We start from the raw sequence: 19326 nt of genomic DNA on the forward strand, positions 1-19326 counted from the left end.
CAGCAATATAATTCAATGTGAAGGAAGGAAATAAAAACAAACAAGAAAAAATAAGATAGGTCTTTCTTAATACACAAGAATTTAAGGAATAAGTACATCTGGATTGTGTGTGGGGGTGTGAATTGCTAAGTCGTGTCTGACTCTTTGCAACATCAGGGACTGTAGCCGGCCTGGCTCCTCTGTCCATGGAATTCTCCAGGCCAGAACACTGGGGTGGGTTGCCATTCCCTTCTCCAAGGAATCTTCCTGACCCAGGGATTGAACCCAGGTCTCCGGCATTGCAGGCAGATTCTCTAATGTCTGAGCCACCAGGGAAGCCCAAGTACATATGGATGTATCTTAGGAAGACAAGGAAACAACACCAGAAGCTCCAAGACATAGAAACAAAATATCTGTCTGCTAAATTACAAAAAAAGAAACCCTTGAGGAACAGAAAGATTGTAAAAAAGCATAAATTGCATCATTAAGTCCATATAAGTACAAAACTAAAGCTAAAGAATATTGGAAATTGTGGTCCTGGACAAGACGTGTAAGTTGTAAGCTTTGATAATGTAATGATAATACAGCAAACAAAAACCATGATATGATGTTTAAGGGACATGGATTGAAAGTTTAGAAGTGATTTCATAGTAAAAAGTCATTCTATGTTGACCCAAATTGGAAACATTTAAAAAATAATTATTCTAATCTCTAATGTCACTATTTGTTCATAGATTTATCTGAACTTTTAGTAAGAATGTATCTGATATTAAAGTAATATGTAACCAAAGCCTAGCAATTCTTTCAATTTTAATATAGCTTCTTTCCCCCAGAATAGGTTTATTTGATAATTTTTTTAAAAAGGATAATTAATAAATGTAATCATTTATTGTTGGGGGGAAAAAAAAGTGAAGGCAGGCAACTGTCTATTCAACACCAGCCTGTCAGCTCTCACTGAGCCCGGTTCTAAGCACTTTGATGTATTATCTCAACCATCTGCACAACAATGCTAGTAGTCGGATGCCATGATTAAGCTCATGTTGCAAAGGAAGAAACACCAGCCCAGAGAGGAGGGAGGGTCAAGCGAGCGAAACAAGTGAGGACTCAAGCCAGGCAGCCTGGTAACAGAGCTGAGAAAAATACCATAGAAAGGATTTGGGAGGACAGAAAATCTCCAGTGATATAATACAGAGACAGTGCGGGAAATAACTCTGCAGTATGTGTGAGATGACAGACAGAAAAGAAAAAATACCGGGGCAGCTAACCTGGATATGGGAATAAAGACACTGACCCACCCCTTCCTACCTGGGAAGCTTGTTGCTGATGTAAGAAAGGGCTTAAGAAAGGATTCAGTGTGGGCAGGAGACTCAGTCTTATGTAACAGGCTTGCTGTTTGCTCTTTATGTGCAAAATAGTGAATTAGTGAAGAAAAGTCAAAATAGGGTGTTGCAAATTCATCACTCCAAGTCCTTCAAAAAGCAAAGCACTTTCAAGTAAACTCATGTATTAAAAATGGGAGGGGAAGGTTTACCTTTTTATACAGTGTTTCCAGTTCTGCCTTAAGGTCCTGCTCCTGTGTCAGGATGGGCGGGCGTGAAGGGACCGGCCTGATGGGGTTCGGCAGCGCCAGGGTCCTGCCGTCATCTCCGAACCATCTCCTCCCCTGGGATTAGGCAGAAGCACAGAAAATGGTTTACAAAAATAGACAGCATTTGTGGGGAAATTCTCTGTCACCGTGTGTATTTCATGCACCTTCCCCTGGTCCAGTAGATCTTTCATTAAAAAAAAAAAATTATTTTTTTTTAAATTAAAGATATTGCTTTACAATATTGTTTTGGTTTCTGCCACACATTAACATGAATTAGCCATGAGTATACATGTGTCCCTCCCTCTTGAACCTCTCTCTCACCTCCCACTCCCTAGACATTTTAAAGTCTCTACTTCTTTTAGAAATTGAGTCTTCACTAAGCCAGACACAGAAAGACCAATATCATATGATATTGTTTATATGTGCAATCTAAGAAAAAGGGTACAAATGAACTTATTACAAAACAGAAATATAGTTGTGGTTGTAAAAAATAAACTTATGGTTTCCAGGGGATACACACTACTATATATAAAATAAATAACTAATAAGGATCTACTATATAGCATGGGCTTCCCTCGTGGCTCAGCTGGGAAGAATCTGTCTGCAATGCAGGAGACTGGGGTTCGATCCCTGGGTTGGGAAGATCCCCTGGAGAAGGAAATGCCAACCCACTCCAGTATTCTTGCCTGGAGAATCCCATGGACAGAGGAGCCTGGTGGGCTACAGCCCATGGGGTCACAAGAGTCGGACATGACTTAGCGACTAAACCACCACCACCATATAGCACAGGGAACTCTACTCAGTACTCTGCAATGGCCTATATGGGAACAGAATCTTGAAAAAAAAAAAAAAAAGAGTGGCTATATGTATATCCACCTGCAACCAACAAAAACATTGTAAATCAACTGTATTCCAACAAAAATTTTAAAAGTTGAGACTTCACTAATGCCCCCCAGAATTAAGATATAGCTTTCAGCCCCCTCCTGATAAAAAAAGTTTAAGAAAAAGCTAAAGGAGTGCTTGGGCTTCCCTTGTGGCTCAGCTGGTAAAGAATCCACCTGCAATGCAGGAGACCTGTGTTCGATCCCTGGGTTGGGAAGATCCCCTGGAGAAGGGAAAGGCTACCCACTCCAGTATTCTGGCTTGGAGAATTCCATGGACTACAGTCCATGGGGTCATAAAGAGTCGGACACAACTGAGTGACTTTCACTTTCACTTTCAAAGGAGTGCTTAAGAAAAACATTATTTTCTATTAAACAATTTTTAAAAAATTATTTTTATTTTTAAGTTTTTTGGCTGCACTGGCATCTCTGTTGCTATGCAGGGGCTCTCTCTAGTTGGGGTGAGCAGGGGCTACTCTCTAGCTGCAGTACTGGGTCTTCTAATTTCGGTGGCTTCTCTTATTGCAGAGCAGGTTCTACGCACACGGACTTGAGTAGCTGTAGCTCCCAGGCTCTAGAGCTGGGCTCAGTAGTTGTGGTGCGGTGGCTTATTTGCCCCATGGCATGTGGGATCTTCCTGGACCAGGGGTTGAATCCATGGCCCTGCATTGGCAGGTGGATTCTTAACCACTGGACCACCAGGGAAATTGTATTCGTGAAAATTTCAAGACAGACGACCATGGAAAAAAAACTATTGAGAACATTCTATCTTGGGACAATTAAAAATTTCTGTGAATTGGGAAAAGGTTTGCCAATATCTGATTTTTAGAAAGAGCCTAAATCCCACTTGGGAAAGGTAGGATTGAGCGGAGAGGGGTGATGTTGAGGGTCACTAAAGGTATTGAGGACAAATTAAAAAAACAACAAAACAGCAACAGAATGAACCAGTCTGCAGACACCCTCAGGAGGAAATGAGCCCCACTCTGCAGTGATGGCCTGTCAGGATAAAGACCCTCTGTGAATCCCTCCAGGTCTGCACTCGGGAACAAGGCTGAGAGCTCACCGGTTCCTGGGTCAGCAGCCTGTTCTCCATGATGTTCTGGTTGGTTCGCGGCACCTCCGGTCTTGCCCCGATGTAAAGGCCTTCGTCTTCCAGGTACCTGGGCTGCACATTCTCAGGAAGCTTTTTATACGTAGGCACTAGACAGTTCATACATAAACACGAGCCACGTTAGTGCCAACCTAAACGTTTCAAACTGCGGTCTGGTGAATTAAAGCCACCACCAGAGATTTTACTTTTGTTCTTGGAAAGTGCAAATGCCCCAAACCGATGTCTAGAAGCAGGACCAAGGGGAAGGTGAACGTGTTTACCTGCAGCACCATGTTGGAGAATGATGAAATAATCCCACACCTACCCGGCTGCGTGGCTTCACACACCAAGAGGAGTATGGTACCCAGATCAGAGGGGAGGCTGCTGGCCTCATCGGTGGAGTGAATCTGGGCCAGCCTCTTCTCTGAACTCTGTCCTCTGGTACATAAGGGATGGAAATATCTATCTTTCTGGGCTCTTGGGAGAATTAAATGGGCTGAAGGATGAGGAAGCGCTCTGTAAATTACAAAGTTTGCTGGAGTCCACGTGACTGCATTTACGTCCTCACTCTTTGATCTGTTCATAGAACAGATCTTTGCAGGACGTCTGCGGGGTCCGTGGGAGTGACAGGCAGCAACAGCCCGCCAAGGACCGAGGAAGATGATTTCAGAGATGGTCAGTGAGGCGAGAAAATATGCCGGTCATAGTCACTCCGCGCGGGGAGGGGATAGGCTTGAGATGAAGCCGTGAAGAAAGGGTTTTCGTCTGCACTGACTCCTGAAGGTTGAGAAGAAAGGAGCTGGTGATGCGACAAGCAAGAGCGTCTCCTCACGGAAACCGTGTGCACCGAGTGGGAAGCAGAAACCCCCAGAATGCCGTGGGGCCGTGGGCAGCGGCAGCGCCCGGATATGACGTCAGCAGGGGGCAGGCGGCAGAGACCAGACAGCCCTGCAGGGCTCAGAGGGGCCTGGGTTCTGGTCAAGGGCTGGGGTCGCTGAGGGCTCTGTGCTGGGGAGCGACAGAGTATATTTGCAGTTCTAAAAAGGAGCTCTACTCAGTACTGTGTAATGACCTACACGGGAAAAGAATCTAAAAAAGAGGGGATATACATACATATATATATGTATGTATAACTGGTTCACTTTGCTGTACAGCAGAAACTAACACAACATTGTAAAGCAACTATGCGCCAATAAAAATTAATTAAAAAATGTTTAACTTAAAAAAATTTAATTAAATAAAAAATATTAAAAGTTTAAGAATATTTGATATAAAAACAACAACAAAAAACATAAATGTGAGTGACCTGGGGACCCAGTTCCTGTGGTTAGCATGGGAGATTGGGGGCCGTCTTGTGGGTCCGTTTGTCTGTTTAGTTACTCACTCATGTCTAACTTTTTGACCCTGGCTGTGGGATTTTTCAGGCAAGAATAGTGAAGTGGGCTGCCATTTCCTCTTTCAGGGTATCTTCCCAACCCAGGGATCGAGCCCCCATCTTCTTTGTCTCCTGCATTGCAGACAGATTGTTTAATGCCTGAGCTCTCTGTCTGTGGGTTCTGCACTGACCCCAGCAGATGATGTCAGAACTAAACTGTAAGAGTTGGAGAATTGGTTGGTGTGGGAAGAAACCCGCACGTCTGGAGTGTTCTAGAAGTGTTGAGTGGTGAGTAGAGCATGACACAGAAATTTTCCTTTTATAGCTGGAATCTCAGAGTTTCAGGTGCCCTCAGCCCCCAGACCTGGTCATGGATTTGGTGAAGTGGCAGTCACATCCACAGCATCCTGGTATCTTTTCTGCTAGTCTGTTGATAAGTGTTATTGAATGGATATTTTTCCATATTCTATATTTTGTGTCTGAACATATTTCTTTTTTATTTTAATTTTTTAAGATTTATTTTTAATTGGAGGATAATTGCTTTATAATATTGTGTTGGCTTTTGCCACACATCAACATGAATCAGTTATAGGTATATATATGTCCCCTCTCTCCTGAACCTTCCTCCTACCTCTCACCCCAAATCACTCCTCTAGGTTGTCACAGAGCACCAGATTTGAGCTCCCTGTGTCATATAGCAAATTCCCACTGGCTATCTATTTTACCAACCTAGACAGTATATTAAAAAGCAGAGACATTACTTTACCAGCAAAGGTCCGTCTAGTTAAAGCTATGGTTTTTCCAGTAGTCATGTATGGATGTGAGAGTTGGACTATAATGAAAGCTGAGCGCCAAAGAATTGATGCTTTTGAACTGTGGCGTTGGAGAAGACTCTCAAGAGTCCCTTGGACTGCAAGGAGATCCAACCAGTCCATCCTAAAGGAAATCAGTCCTGAATATTCATTGGAAGGACTGATGCTGAAGTTGAAACTCCAACACTTTGGCCACCTGATAAGAAGAACTGACTCGTTTGAAAAGACCCTGATGCTGGGAAAGATTGAGGGCAGGAGGAGAAGGGGACAACAGAGAGGAGATGGTTGGATGGCATCACCGGTGCAATGGACATGAGTTTGAGTAAGCTCCGGGAGTTGGTGATGGACAGGGAAGCCTGGCGTGCTGCATTCTATGGGGTCGCAAAGAGTCGGACATGACTGAGCAACTCAGCTGAACTGAACTGATATATTTTACACATATGGTAATATGTATGCTTCCATGGTACTCTCTCAAATTGATGTAGACATAGAGAACAGACTTGTGGACACAGTGGGAGAAGGAAAGAGTACGATGATTTGAACCTGTTTCTTGATTATTAAGTCAGATTAGAAATTGGGTTCGATTGTGGAAATTGGGCATTTTTATACACCTGGAGAAGGAAATGTCTACCCACTCCAGTATTCTTACCTAGGAAACCCCATGGACAGAGGAGCCAGGGGGGCTATAGTCCATGGGGTCGGAAAGAGTCAGACACGACTGAGCAACTAACACTTTCACTTTAACTTTATACACCAACTCTATTTCATCTGAAGGAAAATGAGGATGCCGAAGCTGGGCAGGAAGATAAAGAGAGAAAGTACCTGTCTGTCTGCTGGGTACGAACAGGAGCTCTTTCTCCTTCTGCAGCCGAATGTGGACACTTTCATAATCAGCAGGTCTGACTGCCAAGAAATCTTCAACCGCATGATCTAAGCCCAAGAGAAGATCTTCAGCATCTTTGCCATCCAGCCACTCTTCCTCATCCTGTGTCACATTAAAGAACATGAAGGAACAATCCCACAAAGATAGTGATGGTGAAAGTGTTAGTCGCTCAGTCAGTTCTGACTCTTTGTGACGCTACGGACTGTAGCCCGCCAGGCTCCTCTGTCCATGGAATTCTCCAGGCAAGAATACTGGAGTGGGTTGCCATGCCCTCCTCTGGGGCATCTTCCCAATCCAGGGATCGAACCCAGGTCTCTTGCACTGCAGGCAGATTTTTTTTTTTTTTTTTTACCATCTGAGTCACCAGGGAAGCAAGCTCCAGGAGTTGGTGATGGACAGGGAAGCCTGGCATGCTGCAGTCCATAGGGTCGCAAAGAGTTGGACACAACTGAGCGACTGAACTGACTGAGCCACCAGGGAAGTCCCAAAGACAATTAATGTACTTGGAAATATAATCCATGATACTAAATGCACCAAACAACATATCCTAAAATAAAGTTACCTTTTCCTTTTATCCTTTCCTGAAAGGAAGCATAAAACTACACTGACTTTCTGATTTAATATGCTTTGTTTTTTCACTATTCCACATACTTGGAAAATGCCAAAATCAGAAGGGTCAGAAGAGATGTGGTAAGCAAGGCAAGTGAAATCTCAATGAGAGTGTCCTCTTTTGAGGGTGTCTATTCTTTGACAATGACTTAAAGAACTTGGGTTCATGAGTTATGCATATTTTAACCTTCTACCTGGCACTGACCCCACAGGAAGGGCACCAAGTGTGGGGTCCACACCCTGCTCAGATCGCCAGGACTCGACTCCCAGCTTCACCTTGTACTGCCTGGGTGACTGTGAAGAATTTACCTACTCTTCTGATCCCTGGTTTTCTTATTTGCAAGATTGGGGTATTAATAGATCTTATTCCCTTGGGTTTTGTGAGAATAAAAATTAAATGATGCATGTAAAAATTCTAAGCACAGAATCTGTAATCACAAATGCCAGCTGAAGTATTTTAATGTAGCTCGAATATTTTCCAAACTTTTCTGCCTTTTCTTTCTTTTCCTTCTCCTTTTCTCCTTCTTTTCTTTCTGTCTTGTTCTTCTTTCTAAAGTTTAAACCTGACATCCATCTCTGAGCAGCACCCTTTAAAATGGTATGGAGGCTGCCAGGTAGCTGAAGACAATGGCTGTAGCCTAGCCACCTAATATTTCCTCACTAAATACACAAAACAATAAGAAAAGTAAGGTAAATCTACACAGTAACCAAGCTCTCAGTATGAGCTGAAGGCAGAGAATGTCAAAAACTTCAAAAAGTGAAAAGAGAAATATCCTGTAGTATCAGTGTGTGATCTTTTTTGTTCCTGCCTCAGCTCTACTTTGAGCAAAGACAGGCTGAGAAAACTTTGGAGAAGACAGCAGAGGATAGCCAGGACCTGTAGTTGGTCCACCAGAAAGACTGCATCCACAGTGAGTGTGAAAATACTCACACAAAGTTTGTCTTTTTATAACTGGCTTATTTCACTTAGCATAATGTCTTTAATGTTCATCCATGTTTAGCATATGTTAGAATTTCCTTCCTTGATGCTGAATATATTCTCTTGTATATACCACATTTTATTCATCCATTCTTCTCTTGATGGGCAGTTAGATTGCTTTCACTTTTGGCTACTGTAAATAATGTTTCTCTCAACATGAGTGTATAGCGATCTGAGTCCCTGCTTTTAATTCTTTGGGGTATATACCCAAGATTGGGGTTGCTGGATCATATGGTAGTTCTATGTATAAATTTTTGAAGAACCACTAGAATTTTTCACAGCAGCTACACCACCTTGCATCGCCATGAGCAATGCACAAGTTTTTCTGCATCCTTGCCAATCCTTTTCTGCCCTCCCTTCCTTCTTTCCTTCCTATCTATCTAGCTATCTATCACCTATCTATTTTTAATAGTCATTCTGATTTGTGTAAGGTGGTATCTTATTGTGGTTTTGATTTGCATTTTCCTAATGATTAGTGCTGCTAAGCATCTTTTTATGTACTGATTGACCATTTATGTATCTTCCTTGGAGAGATGGCTATTCAAGTCTGCCCATTTTTCATGGTGTGTTTTCTCTGGTCTCACATATCCCACCCACAATTACAGAGTCTGGCTTGTAGCTTGGGTGTGGTACGGGGCACAAAAAACCGTTCACCTGTAAGGCTGAGAGGAGAGAGCTCTGGTTTCATTTGCCTTGGAGAGGCAGACATTTTTGTACGTGAAATGAATACTAATCCTTGTGTGGAGTCTAGCAAGAAAAATCTTCAAACTGTATTGCTCCAATTTTTTTTTCCCACAAGAGAAAGGTGAACATACTTAATCAAGGCCCCTACTCCCCAAATTATGGGGTGAAATCCAGGGCTATAGAAAGTAATGTGAACCTAATATCCACACCACTTTCAGTTAGGATGTGCATTTGATATTGTCCCAGAGGTCTCTGAGACTGTCCTCAGTTCTTTTCATTTTTTTTACTTTATTCTGCTCTTCAGAAGTTATTTCCACCATTTTATATTCCAGCTCACTGATTCATTCTTCTACTTCAGATATTCTGCTATTGATTCCTTCTAGAGTATTTTTAATTTCAGTAATTGTGCTGTTTGTCTCTGTTTATTCTTTAATTCTTCTGGGTCTTTGTTAATCAATTCATGCATTTTCTCCATTTTGTTTTCAAGGTTTTTGATCATCTTTACTATCATTATTCTGAATTCTTTTTCAGGTAGTTTGCCTATTTCCTCTTCATTTATATGAACTTCTGGGCTTCTAGTTTGTTCCCTCATTTGTGTAGTATTTCTCTGCCTTTTCATTATTATTATTGTTATTATTATTAATTTTTTTAAACGTATTGTGTTTGAGGTCTCCTTTTCCCAGGTTTCAAGGCTGAATTCTTTATTCCTTTTGGTTTCTGCCCTCCTAAGTTTGGTTCAGTGGTTTGTGTAAGCTTCCTATAGGGTGAGATTTGTGCTGAATTTTTGTTTTTGTTTGTTTATTTGTTTGTTTTTCCTCTGAAGGGCAAGGCTGAGTGAGGTGATAATCCTGTCTGCTGGTGACTGGGTTTGTATTTTTGTTTAGTCTGTTGTTTAGATGAGGCATCCTGCACAGGGTGCTACTGGTGGCTGGGTGATGCCAGGTCTTGTATTCAGGTGGTTTCCTTTGTGTGAGTTCTCACTATTTGATACTCCATGGGGTTACTTCTCTGGTAGTCTAGGGTCTTGGAGTCAGTGCTCCCACTCCAAAGGCTCAGGGCTTTATCCCTTCTAGCTGTTTGTTTTTAAACCCACTCTCTCTTCTTTTCCAGTTAAGTTCATTCCAGGCTCTTTTAAGCTTTGATCATTCTTCTTTTCTCCATGATCTCCTGTATCTAGATCTGGTGCCAAAAAGTAAGATCTCTCGTCCCAGTGAAGACCTACTAGACTGGGAACGTGAAAAGATGGCCAGCCATCTGTTGTAACAAACCCTCTAAAAGAGCCCTTTGTATCCTGCATCTGAATCACCTGAAGAGCCCAGTTAGGATGTGGATGGGCTGTTCTATGTGGTGGTGGTGTGTTTGCTCCCAGCCACTTTCTTCCTAGTTAGGGCATCATCATCATTATCATCACTACCACCATCATCATCTCTCCACCACCATTATCACAGCCATTATCATCACCACCATCACAACCATCACCACCACCACCACCACCACCACCATCACCACTGCCATCATCACACCACCACCATCACCACCATCATCATCCCCACCATCACCACCATCATCATCCCCATCACAACCATCACCACTACCACCACCACCATCAGCATCACCATCACCTCTGCCATCACCATTAACATCTTCCCTCTCCTCATCACTATTTTTATACTAAATACTGTTTTGCTTACTCCTTCCTGCACAGGTGGCTCTTCTTCCTCTCCTTCCTTTTCCTCTTGGTTGGCTCCATGTCTGTTTTTGGCTTTTGGTTTTTCCTCTGATTCCTCTGGTTCAGGATCAAAGTTGAAAGTAAAGAAGTTATATGCTTCTTCAGCAGAAGGGAAGCCAGGTGGAACCTTCAGAGAGGAAGCAATAGAATTTCAGATTATCTGGTCTGAAATAAGCTCTGCACAGTTCACTGACAGCTGGCTGGATGCCAAGAGCATTCCAGGCTTCCTAAACACATTACCTGTTGATGGTAATGAACTTTAACAGATGCAACAGCCCTCCTTAGTTAAGTAACTTTAATGAGTTACTTTTTTAAAAATATAAATCAGCAATTATTTACCTTCCTACAAACACAAAAACATATTATTTACAGCAGTTAAAAGCTTTAGAAAACATGATTTAAATGCCAAAAAGTGATTTATAGGCCAGTGCTGAGATACTTTTAATTATGAGCAATACAGGGTTTGTTAAACTTTGAAAAAATACCATTTCTGGTTTGTTTTAATTCTTGAATTAGTATCTCCCTTTTTCCCATAATAATAGCTGGTAACAACTTCACAGTTGAACAAATCAGCTTATCAAGAACATCTCCTGCCTTCCAGGCATTTTTCTCTCCCCACAATAGGCAGCTTTCTAATCTCCATAAGATTCTAGGATTTAAAAGTAGGAATCATTCCTCATATTTTTTTCTTGCATATTTCATGCAGTAGGAGTCAGCTTATGTGTATAGTTATCTCTCATTGAATGTTTTCAAAAAACAGAAACAAATCAATAAAATACATGATTTAAAGCCTACATAATTTAAAGCTAGCATGATTTTAAAAGACAGGATTTCTCACCGAGGGTTTAGACTTGATTTTTCGTACAGAATCGTGGAACTTTACTCTTGAATAACCTTGGGAGTCACTTTCCTGTTGAGTCCTTTGTACCTTTCTATCCAGCTATATGAGTGGAAAAAAATAACAGATACATCATTTAAATCAAGAAACTGAGGATATTTAAAAAAACAAGCATTAGCCCTCAAAAGCCTTATCTTCTGACCATTGATGCATCTCACCATTTCTAGGGAATGAAATGTTTACAAACATACTTGAACGGTAAAGTGGCTGATTATTTTCTTCCTTAGCTCTGTCTCTCTCATGACTAAATGAATACAAAATTTTACAGTCAATAAATCCCCAAATGGAAATGCTATTTCACCCTAAAGTTCAATAGATTATCCAGCTCACAGAGGATCGTCTCAAACAGTCTACGATGAAGAGCGTCAACCACGTCTGATTGTGAATAAGTCCAAGTGGGTAAGGGTTACCCCAGGCCCTGGGGCAACCTTGAATCTCAGAATGGCTGAGTGGGTCTCCTCAGGCATTTATCCAGAGACATTCTGTGATGAAAGCTAGAAATACTTGGAACAGCAAGCTAAGGTGCTATGAAATTCCATGTAAGTGCAGATAAATGTCCAGCAATGGGCAGAATAAAAATGAGGGCATCAGTTGGGTACAATTTTCATGATATCAAGAGAATACATACAATTCCAATTTATGTAGGATTCTATGCTTTTCCTCCATTTTCTCATTTTGCAGTAGTAGGTTAAATAGATAACTGTGCGTGCATGTTAAGTTGTTTCAGTCGTGTTTGACTCTTTGCAACCCTACGGACTGAAGCCTGCCAGGCTCTTCTGTCCATGGGGTTCTCCAGGCAAAAATACTGGACTGAGTTGCCATGCCCTCCTCCAGGGGATCTTCCCAACCCAGAGATCAAACCCAGGTCTCCTGAATTGCAAGTGGCTTCTTTACCATCTGAGCCACCAGGGAAGCCCATGTATCCTGGAGTGGGTAGCCTCTTCCTTCTCCAGGGGATTGTCCTGACCCAGGAATCAAAGTGGGGTCTCCTGCATTGCAGGCAGATTCTTTACCAGCTGAGCTACCAGGGAAGCCCAAATAGTTAACTACTAGCATTCAATTATGCAAAAGTTGAAGCAGTGCTAAAGAATAAATATCACAGTGCAATGCAGAGTTAATATTTGTCTTGGTAAATTCCAGAATTTTAAGTGGTTCTTTTGAAGACAAGGAAAGAAGCAGATGAGTATTATGTAATGTAAGGATAAACACATTTAAAAATTGGTGTTGTTGGTTTAGTCACTAAGTCATGTCCAACTCTTTTGTGACTGCATGGACCATAGCCCGTCAGACTCCTCTGTCCATGGGCTTGCCCAGGCAAGAATACTGGAGTGGGTTGCCATTTCCTTCTCCAGGGGAATCTTCTCGACTCAGGGATTGAAACCATATCTCCTGCTTGGCAGGCAGATTCGTTACCACTGAGCCACCAGGGAAGGGCCAGGAAGGCTTTCTAAGGGTCTGCTAAGTTCAGTCTTTCTCATAAAACAAGGCTAAACCTTTCTTGCCCACTGTTGAAGATGCCGTTCTGCTCCTGTCTGCCTCAGAATCCCCCACCTCCTAGAGCCCAAGACAGAGACCGACACATTTGAAAACACAGAAATAAGCCAAGGAGTCAACCGATCAGAGAGACGAGAAGCTTAGCTCTGTGTAGGCAAGCCTTAGGTTTTAGAATCTTCTAAAGACTGATAATAAAACAGAAGACCAGGCAGAAAGTCTGACATTAGCAGTTTAGAAAATAAAATAAATAGATAAAATTCCTTTTGGCAAATATGTTTATGTGGAGATCAGTATTTTATTCTTTCTGTTTCTTTCCATCTCTTTCTGTATTTGCTTGACACAGAGGACAGTAAGTTCGGACAATATAATTTCATTGGTATCTTTTAAAATTTTAAGATTGACAGTTTTACTATGATAGGTATGGACTTGATCAAACAGTGGTAATTTAATTTTTATCAAAATCTCAAAGTACTTAAAAGTAAATTATATTAGCATAAGAAAAGCCATTAAATATATTTAAAATGATTGTGTGTGCAGAATTAAATTTTAAAGAACTGTTATCTATAATATCTTCTTATAAGGTTAAAGTAATAATATTCAATTTCAAGTGAATGCCTATGATGATGTGTGCTTGTGTCCAGCTAGGATTCTTTCTCATCCTTGAATTTGTTGTAACCTCCAAGAAGGCTCTATGACCCTCTTCTAGCTTGAACTAGACAATCTCAAGTCTCCTTACTTTTACCCAAAGCATAATTACAAAATATAATAGTTCTAGCCCTGACCTCTCTTCTAACTACTAGTCAATATTTTTAATTCCCTAAAGACATCCTAATCTGGAAGGTCTTTCAGATATATCTGATTTTTATATACTCTCAGTATCAGGCATGATACTAATCAAGACATATGATTTGCAAATAATTTCTCCCATTCTGTGTGTTTGTTGTCTTTTCACTTTCTTCTTGGTTTCCTTTGAAATGGAAACGTGTTTAATTCTGATGAAGTCCAGTGTATTGATTTACTCTTTTGCCACTTGTGTTTTTGAGTCACAGGTAAGAAAGCAATACCTTAGGCAAGAAACCATTGCCTAAGGCAAGACACTTCATATTTTACATAACCTGACTCCAAGGGTAGTGCCCTTGCTATGGCTTCCTCAAGGCACCCACCGTGGATCTTAACCACCCTGCACTTCCATTGTCTGATCTCCTGTCTGTCATCCCCACCGAGCTCCTTGAGAGTGGGCTGTGCCTGTCACTGCTATGTGTTCAGAGTCCACTGGACACCTGGCGGGAAGGAGCCTCCTAGAGATGCTGGCAACAGGTGGAGTGTGTCAAGGGATCAGAACCTGAGGCACCTGGGACAATGAACCAGGTCCACAAAACAGAGACGTTTTGGTCATGCCTAGTGGAGACCAAGGAGTGAAATGTTCTGTGTTATTCCCACTTCTATTTTGACGTGTTCTTGGAGATGTGTGTTTGGCTTTGTTCCCTTATCACAAATCTGCTGAGGATAAAGAGAAATGGAAACGAGAGTTTAGCACAGGTTTGTGCTGATGGATTTAGATTCCCGACCCAGGTATTCCCAAGCGGCTTCTTTTTGCTCTGACCCTACAGCCTCTGACACTAGCTACTACCTATGGAGAGAGGGCTTCCCATGAGCCAGGCACTGTGTGAAACCCTGTGACGTGTATGTACTCCTTTAATCCTCAAAACAATACCAAGGATTAGGTTCTGGTAGTAGCCCTATTTTAAAGAGGCGAGGGGAACTTCCCTGGTGGTCCAATGGTTACAAATCTGCCTTGCAACGCAGAGGATGCAGGTTTGATCCTTGGTCAGGGAACGAAGATCCCACGTGCTATGGAGCAACTCAGCCTGCACGTCACTACTAGAGAGGCCATGTGCTGCAAAAAAAGAACCTCCATGCTTCAAATAAGACCCAACGCAGGAAAAAAAAAAAGAAAAAGAAACAGATGGGAAGTAGGGAAGGGGGTTATATTTATCACCCAGAGAAGGAATAAGTTACACATCCAAGGTCATGCAGCTAGTGAGTGCGATTGCCAGAATTTAGTGCTGGGCAGCTGAAGTCCAACACCTGGCATTTTTATGTGCTCTTTGCCCCATAGGACCAAAATCAACTGCTTTTTATATACTTCTTCTGGGCTAAAATATGTACATGAATAAGTGTGCTTGTGAGTGATATGTCCCATTGGAAACCTGAGATCAGGTCTGAGGACAAGGCAGGTGGTGTTTGCTTTACCTTCAGAGAATGGTTCTTAGGGGATATGCACTCTGTTAGATAAAAGGTCAAGCTCCTGCTGACAAAGAGAAATAAACAACTCTGTGAGCCAAGGGAGTATATTTTTACTTGTAAAACTTCCAACTTGATTTGGATATCGTATTCATGGCCTATTGGACAAGCAAGGACTACGATGATTGTGTGAAAGGCTTATCCATCAAGAAGATGCAGACAACGCCAGACATGGGAGACCAGACCCTCCTATCGCTTACCCGAGACTCACACACCTACCAAAACAGCCAAAGTGTTTGTGTCATAATGATGGGATTTTAGGGACTTTCTCCTTTAAAAAAATTATTTTTGGATGTGAACTATTTTAAAGTCTTTATTGAATTTACTGAATTTATTACAATATTGCTTCTGTTTTTATGTCTTGGGGTTTTTTTGGACCAAGAGGCATGTGGCATCTTAGCTCCCCGAGCAGGGAGCAAACCCTCACCCTCTGCATTGGAAGATGAAGTTTTAACCACTGGCTCACCAGTAAAGTCTTGGTACTTTGTCTTTATTTTCCGATACTTGAGCACTACGGCTCTTACAATTATGGCTCTCATGGAAGAAAATAAATTGGAAATAAAGAAAAAGAAATGTGTCCTCTGTAGAATGGAGTGGCCAGTTGTCATAAAGCCATTTTAGGGGACCAACTGAGTGCTCTGGAAACCCGTGAGCATGACTGCCACTTTCCCTGAAATCATGCAATCTCTCTGGCTTGTTTCAGATTAATATAGGTAAATGAAGATCTGTAACATGTATCTCATCATAGAAAAAGAAAAGGCATCATCTAAGAAACCTGTGACTGTGCTAAAGAAATATCCCTAACGCTTAGACTTTAAAAACAACCAAAACCATCATCATCAACACACCACTGGGTTAGACTTGCAAACACTTCACTGAGCCACATGCCCGGTTCTTTCTGTTCCTCCTTCCATCTAGATGTGTTGGTCCTTCAGCCACAGCGCTGATACATCCTTCTGTCTTTAACTGGCTTCCTCTTTGCCTCATGGGCCTTTATTGTCAGTTTTCCTCCAAGTGTAGGACCACCGTCATTCATATCCTCAAAACTTCAAAACTCACCGCAGTGGAAATACTTCCTAAATCTGTGTCTCCAGGCTGAGTCCCTTCCTCTCGGTGTATCTTTAGAGGCACGTACTGAGATCCCTCACCAGCATCTCAGATTCAAACATTCAAACCACCGCCCAATCCTACTGTCATGCTTTCCATGGCTTAGAAAAAACCATCGGGGTACAACACTCAAAAGTCCCCATGATTGGATTCTAGTCTTATCTCTTTCTCTGTTTCCCAGCAAGATCCATGGACCCACCAATGCTGACCCATGAGACACAATGGGAATGAGACAGAGCTGGAATCCAATACTGACTGGTCCACATATGTGCTCTGTGACCTGGGGATGGCTTTGCAGCCCCTTGGAACCTCATATATCAAATGTGAATGAAAATCATGTTACCCACCTCATAGAGGTGTTTGGATAAGGGTATCTGATAACATGGGGGAAAAGGCTTGGCAAATGCCCAGCACCCAGTAGCATCTATAAATAGCAGCTATTATTATTAATACATGTTTAACAGCCCCTCTGTGCATAGCTCTGTTCTAGAACTTTTGCTGGAACATTTCTATTTGGCATCACTGTCTTTGGTCATAAAGTAAGGATGGCCCATTTCTCACCTCTGTGCCAAATTCAGTCTCCGATTCTTTCTTGGTGGGACTTCGTAAGCGCCTGGGCCGAGGGGTGGGAATTTCCTGCAGCAGCGCACTTTCTGCTTTGGACTAAAAAGTCAAACAGAAAATTACTGCTAAATAATGTCAGTGATGCTATGAAAAACTCAGTCACCATCTTGGGAGGAAATCAATCAGTAAAATATGCATGTTATGCTTCTTTAAGAGGTAAAAACAATGGTTTAGAAAAAGGACATTACATTCTTCTTAAGTGTAATTTTCATCTGTGCTCCTAGTTAAATGCTGCATTAACCTTTAGAGCATGAAAAACAAATTTAACAGTATTCAAATCCATGCAGTTTTGAGCAAACGAATCAAGCTAGACAAGACTGGAAGCAAGGTAATCAGCGCCGAGTAAAATATCCCAGTGGTTTCTCTCACCCTTGCAGCCTGTAATTTCTCCCTCATGCGTTCTCTCATGGAAAATTCTGCAAAGCCTGTTCTGGAAGCTGAAGGGATTGGAGGCAAGCCTAAAACAATACAAGAAAATTACTTTAAAACAACATCTTTTTCTTCCAAAGGGAAGAATAGATTAAAAAATAACAAGAGAATGTTATTTTATTTTGCAAATTTAGAACTTTACATAAGCCATCATGGGATAAAGCTGAACAACCCCCCCCCCCCCAACTGACATAAGGACGTGCCTTGGCTTCAAGACGGACAGTGACAATCTCGGTCCTACCAGGGATGACACATGGACTTAACTAAGAGTTGAACAAATGCCACTTGATTTTTCAAGGTGCAAGCACACCAGTTCAATTACCATTGGGAAGAGCCTCTTGAATTTATTGATTTGACAATAGGCTCCTTGGATGAATGAATGACTATTGATTTTGGGGTTCAATTTTCAACAGTGCTGATAGCTTCAATCAGAGAAAGTTTTCCTAGAGGCTCAAGCCATAGCCTTGGGCTATATTGTACAGACAACATTTATTTTGTACATAGTATTAAACCTGTACATAAACTCCTGGTGGCTCAGCGGTAAAGAATCCGCCTGCATTGCAGGACCCATAGGAGACCTGGGCTAGATCCCTGGGTTGGGAAAGATCCCCTGGAGGAAGGCATAGCAACCCATTCCAGTATTCTTGCCTGGAGAATCCCATGGACAGAGGAGCCTGGCAGGCTACAGTCCATGGGGTTGCAAAGAGTTGGACACGACTGAAGCGACTTAGCACAAACCTATACATAAATACTATGAAATGTTGTTTAGCTATTATGTCCCAGGCTCTGTGATAATGTGTTGACTGACTGCATCTTCTCATCAACTTTATGCCATCCCTGCCAGGAAGGATCACTCACCAGGCATCTTGAAGATGAAGACCCTGGACTAACTGGCATTGTGGCACTTCCCTGGTGGTTCAGTGGCTAAGACTCCTTACTCTCAGTGCAGGGGGCTTGGGTTTGATCCCTTTTCAGGGAACTGGATCCCACATGCTGCAACTAAAAGGTCTCATGTATCGCAAGTAAGATCCAACACAGCCAAATGAATAAATAAAAATAAATATTTAAAAAAGCCTTCAAAAAAGTGATTGGAACAATAATCGCATACTTAGGAGGTACAATGCTTAGGATTTGATCCTAAATGCTCTACACCATTATGAAAGGGGTAGAAATACAACAAAAGGCTTGGGGAATAGAATGTTATGATACTTAAAGGAGAGGGGCCTCTACTGGGAGGAAGTAGAAGACAAGATTGCAGCAGGAGTTTGGGGTCAAGTCATGGGGAGCCTCTGGCATCACATGAAAGAGTCTAGAATATATTCTCTATGTGGTGGGGATACCTTGAAGGACGTGGAGAGCAGAGGAGGAGAAGCAGCATTTTCTGGAGCTGCTCCTAGGGCTGCAGGCACAGAATGGTTGGGGTGGAGATGCAGAGACCCCAGCTGGGATAATAAAGAGGGAGCCAGTGGGCATGGTTGCAAAGAGGCTACAGGAAGATGATACGGTGGTTCCTAGTGACGATGGGGAGTGAAAGTCACTCAGTTGTGTCCGACTCTTTGCGACCCCATAGACTATACAGTCCACGGAATTCTCCAGGCCAGAATACTGGAGTGGGGAGCCTTTTCCTTCTCCAGGAGATCTTCCCAACCCAGGGATCGAATCCAGGTCTCCCACATTGCCAGCAGATTCTTTACCAGCTGAGCCACAAGGGAAGCCCAAGGCGAGCACTAATTCCCCCAGTAGCAGCACCTTCTGGGCACTTGGTGGACCAGCAAATGCTCAGGCCTGACCCCAGACAGATCCACTGAATCAGAACCTGTAGGTGGAGCCACCATCTGGGTGATTTTTAAGACACACTCAA

General features: G+C 42.2%; 1 protein-coding gene across 5 annotated transcripts in view; it reads right to left on the bottom strand.

Moving 5' to 3' along the window:
- Positions 1-19326, bottom strand: part of CC2D2A (coiled-coil and C2 domain containing 2A) — a 133443-nt gene that overhangs the window by 79047 nt on the left and 35070 nt on the right. For 2 of the 5 annotated variants that reach the window (XM_081593901.1, XM_081593803.1), the window contains 7 exons: positions 17406-17494; positions 16974-17075; positions 11448-11549; positions 10560-10736; positions 6548-6710; positions 3512-3648; positions 1511-1642 (listed from right to left, as the gene is read on the bottom strand). In XM_081593901.1, coding sequence (XP_081450027.1) covers positions 1511-1642; positions 3512-3648; positions 6548-6710; positions 10560-10736; positions 11448-11549; positions 16974-17075; positions 17406-17494 — 902 coding nt within the window. Of the gene's footprint in view, positions 1-1510; positions 1643-3511; positions 3649-3863; positions 4413-6547; positions 6711-10559; positions 10737-11447; positions 11550-16973; positions 17076-17405; positions 17495-19326 lie in introns of those variants that run through there. The other 3 variants (XM_081594172.1, XM_081594100.1, XM_081593999.1) reach the window with 2 other exon arrangements.

Source organism: Giraffa tippelskirchi, chromosome 1, assembly GCF_054371585.1.
Source record: "Giraffa tippelskirchi isolate mGirTip1 chromosome 1, T2T-mGirTip1v1.2.pri, whole genome shotgun sequence".
Taxonomy (NCBI): Eukaryota; Metazoa; Chordata; class Mammalia; order Artiodactyla; family Giraffidae; genus Giraffa; species Giraffa tippelskirchi.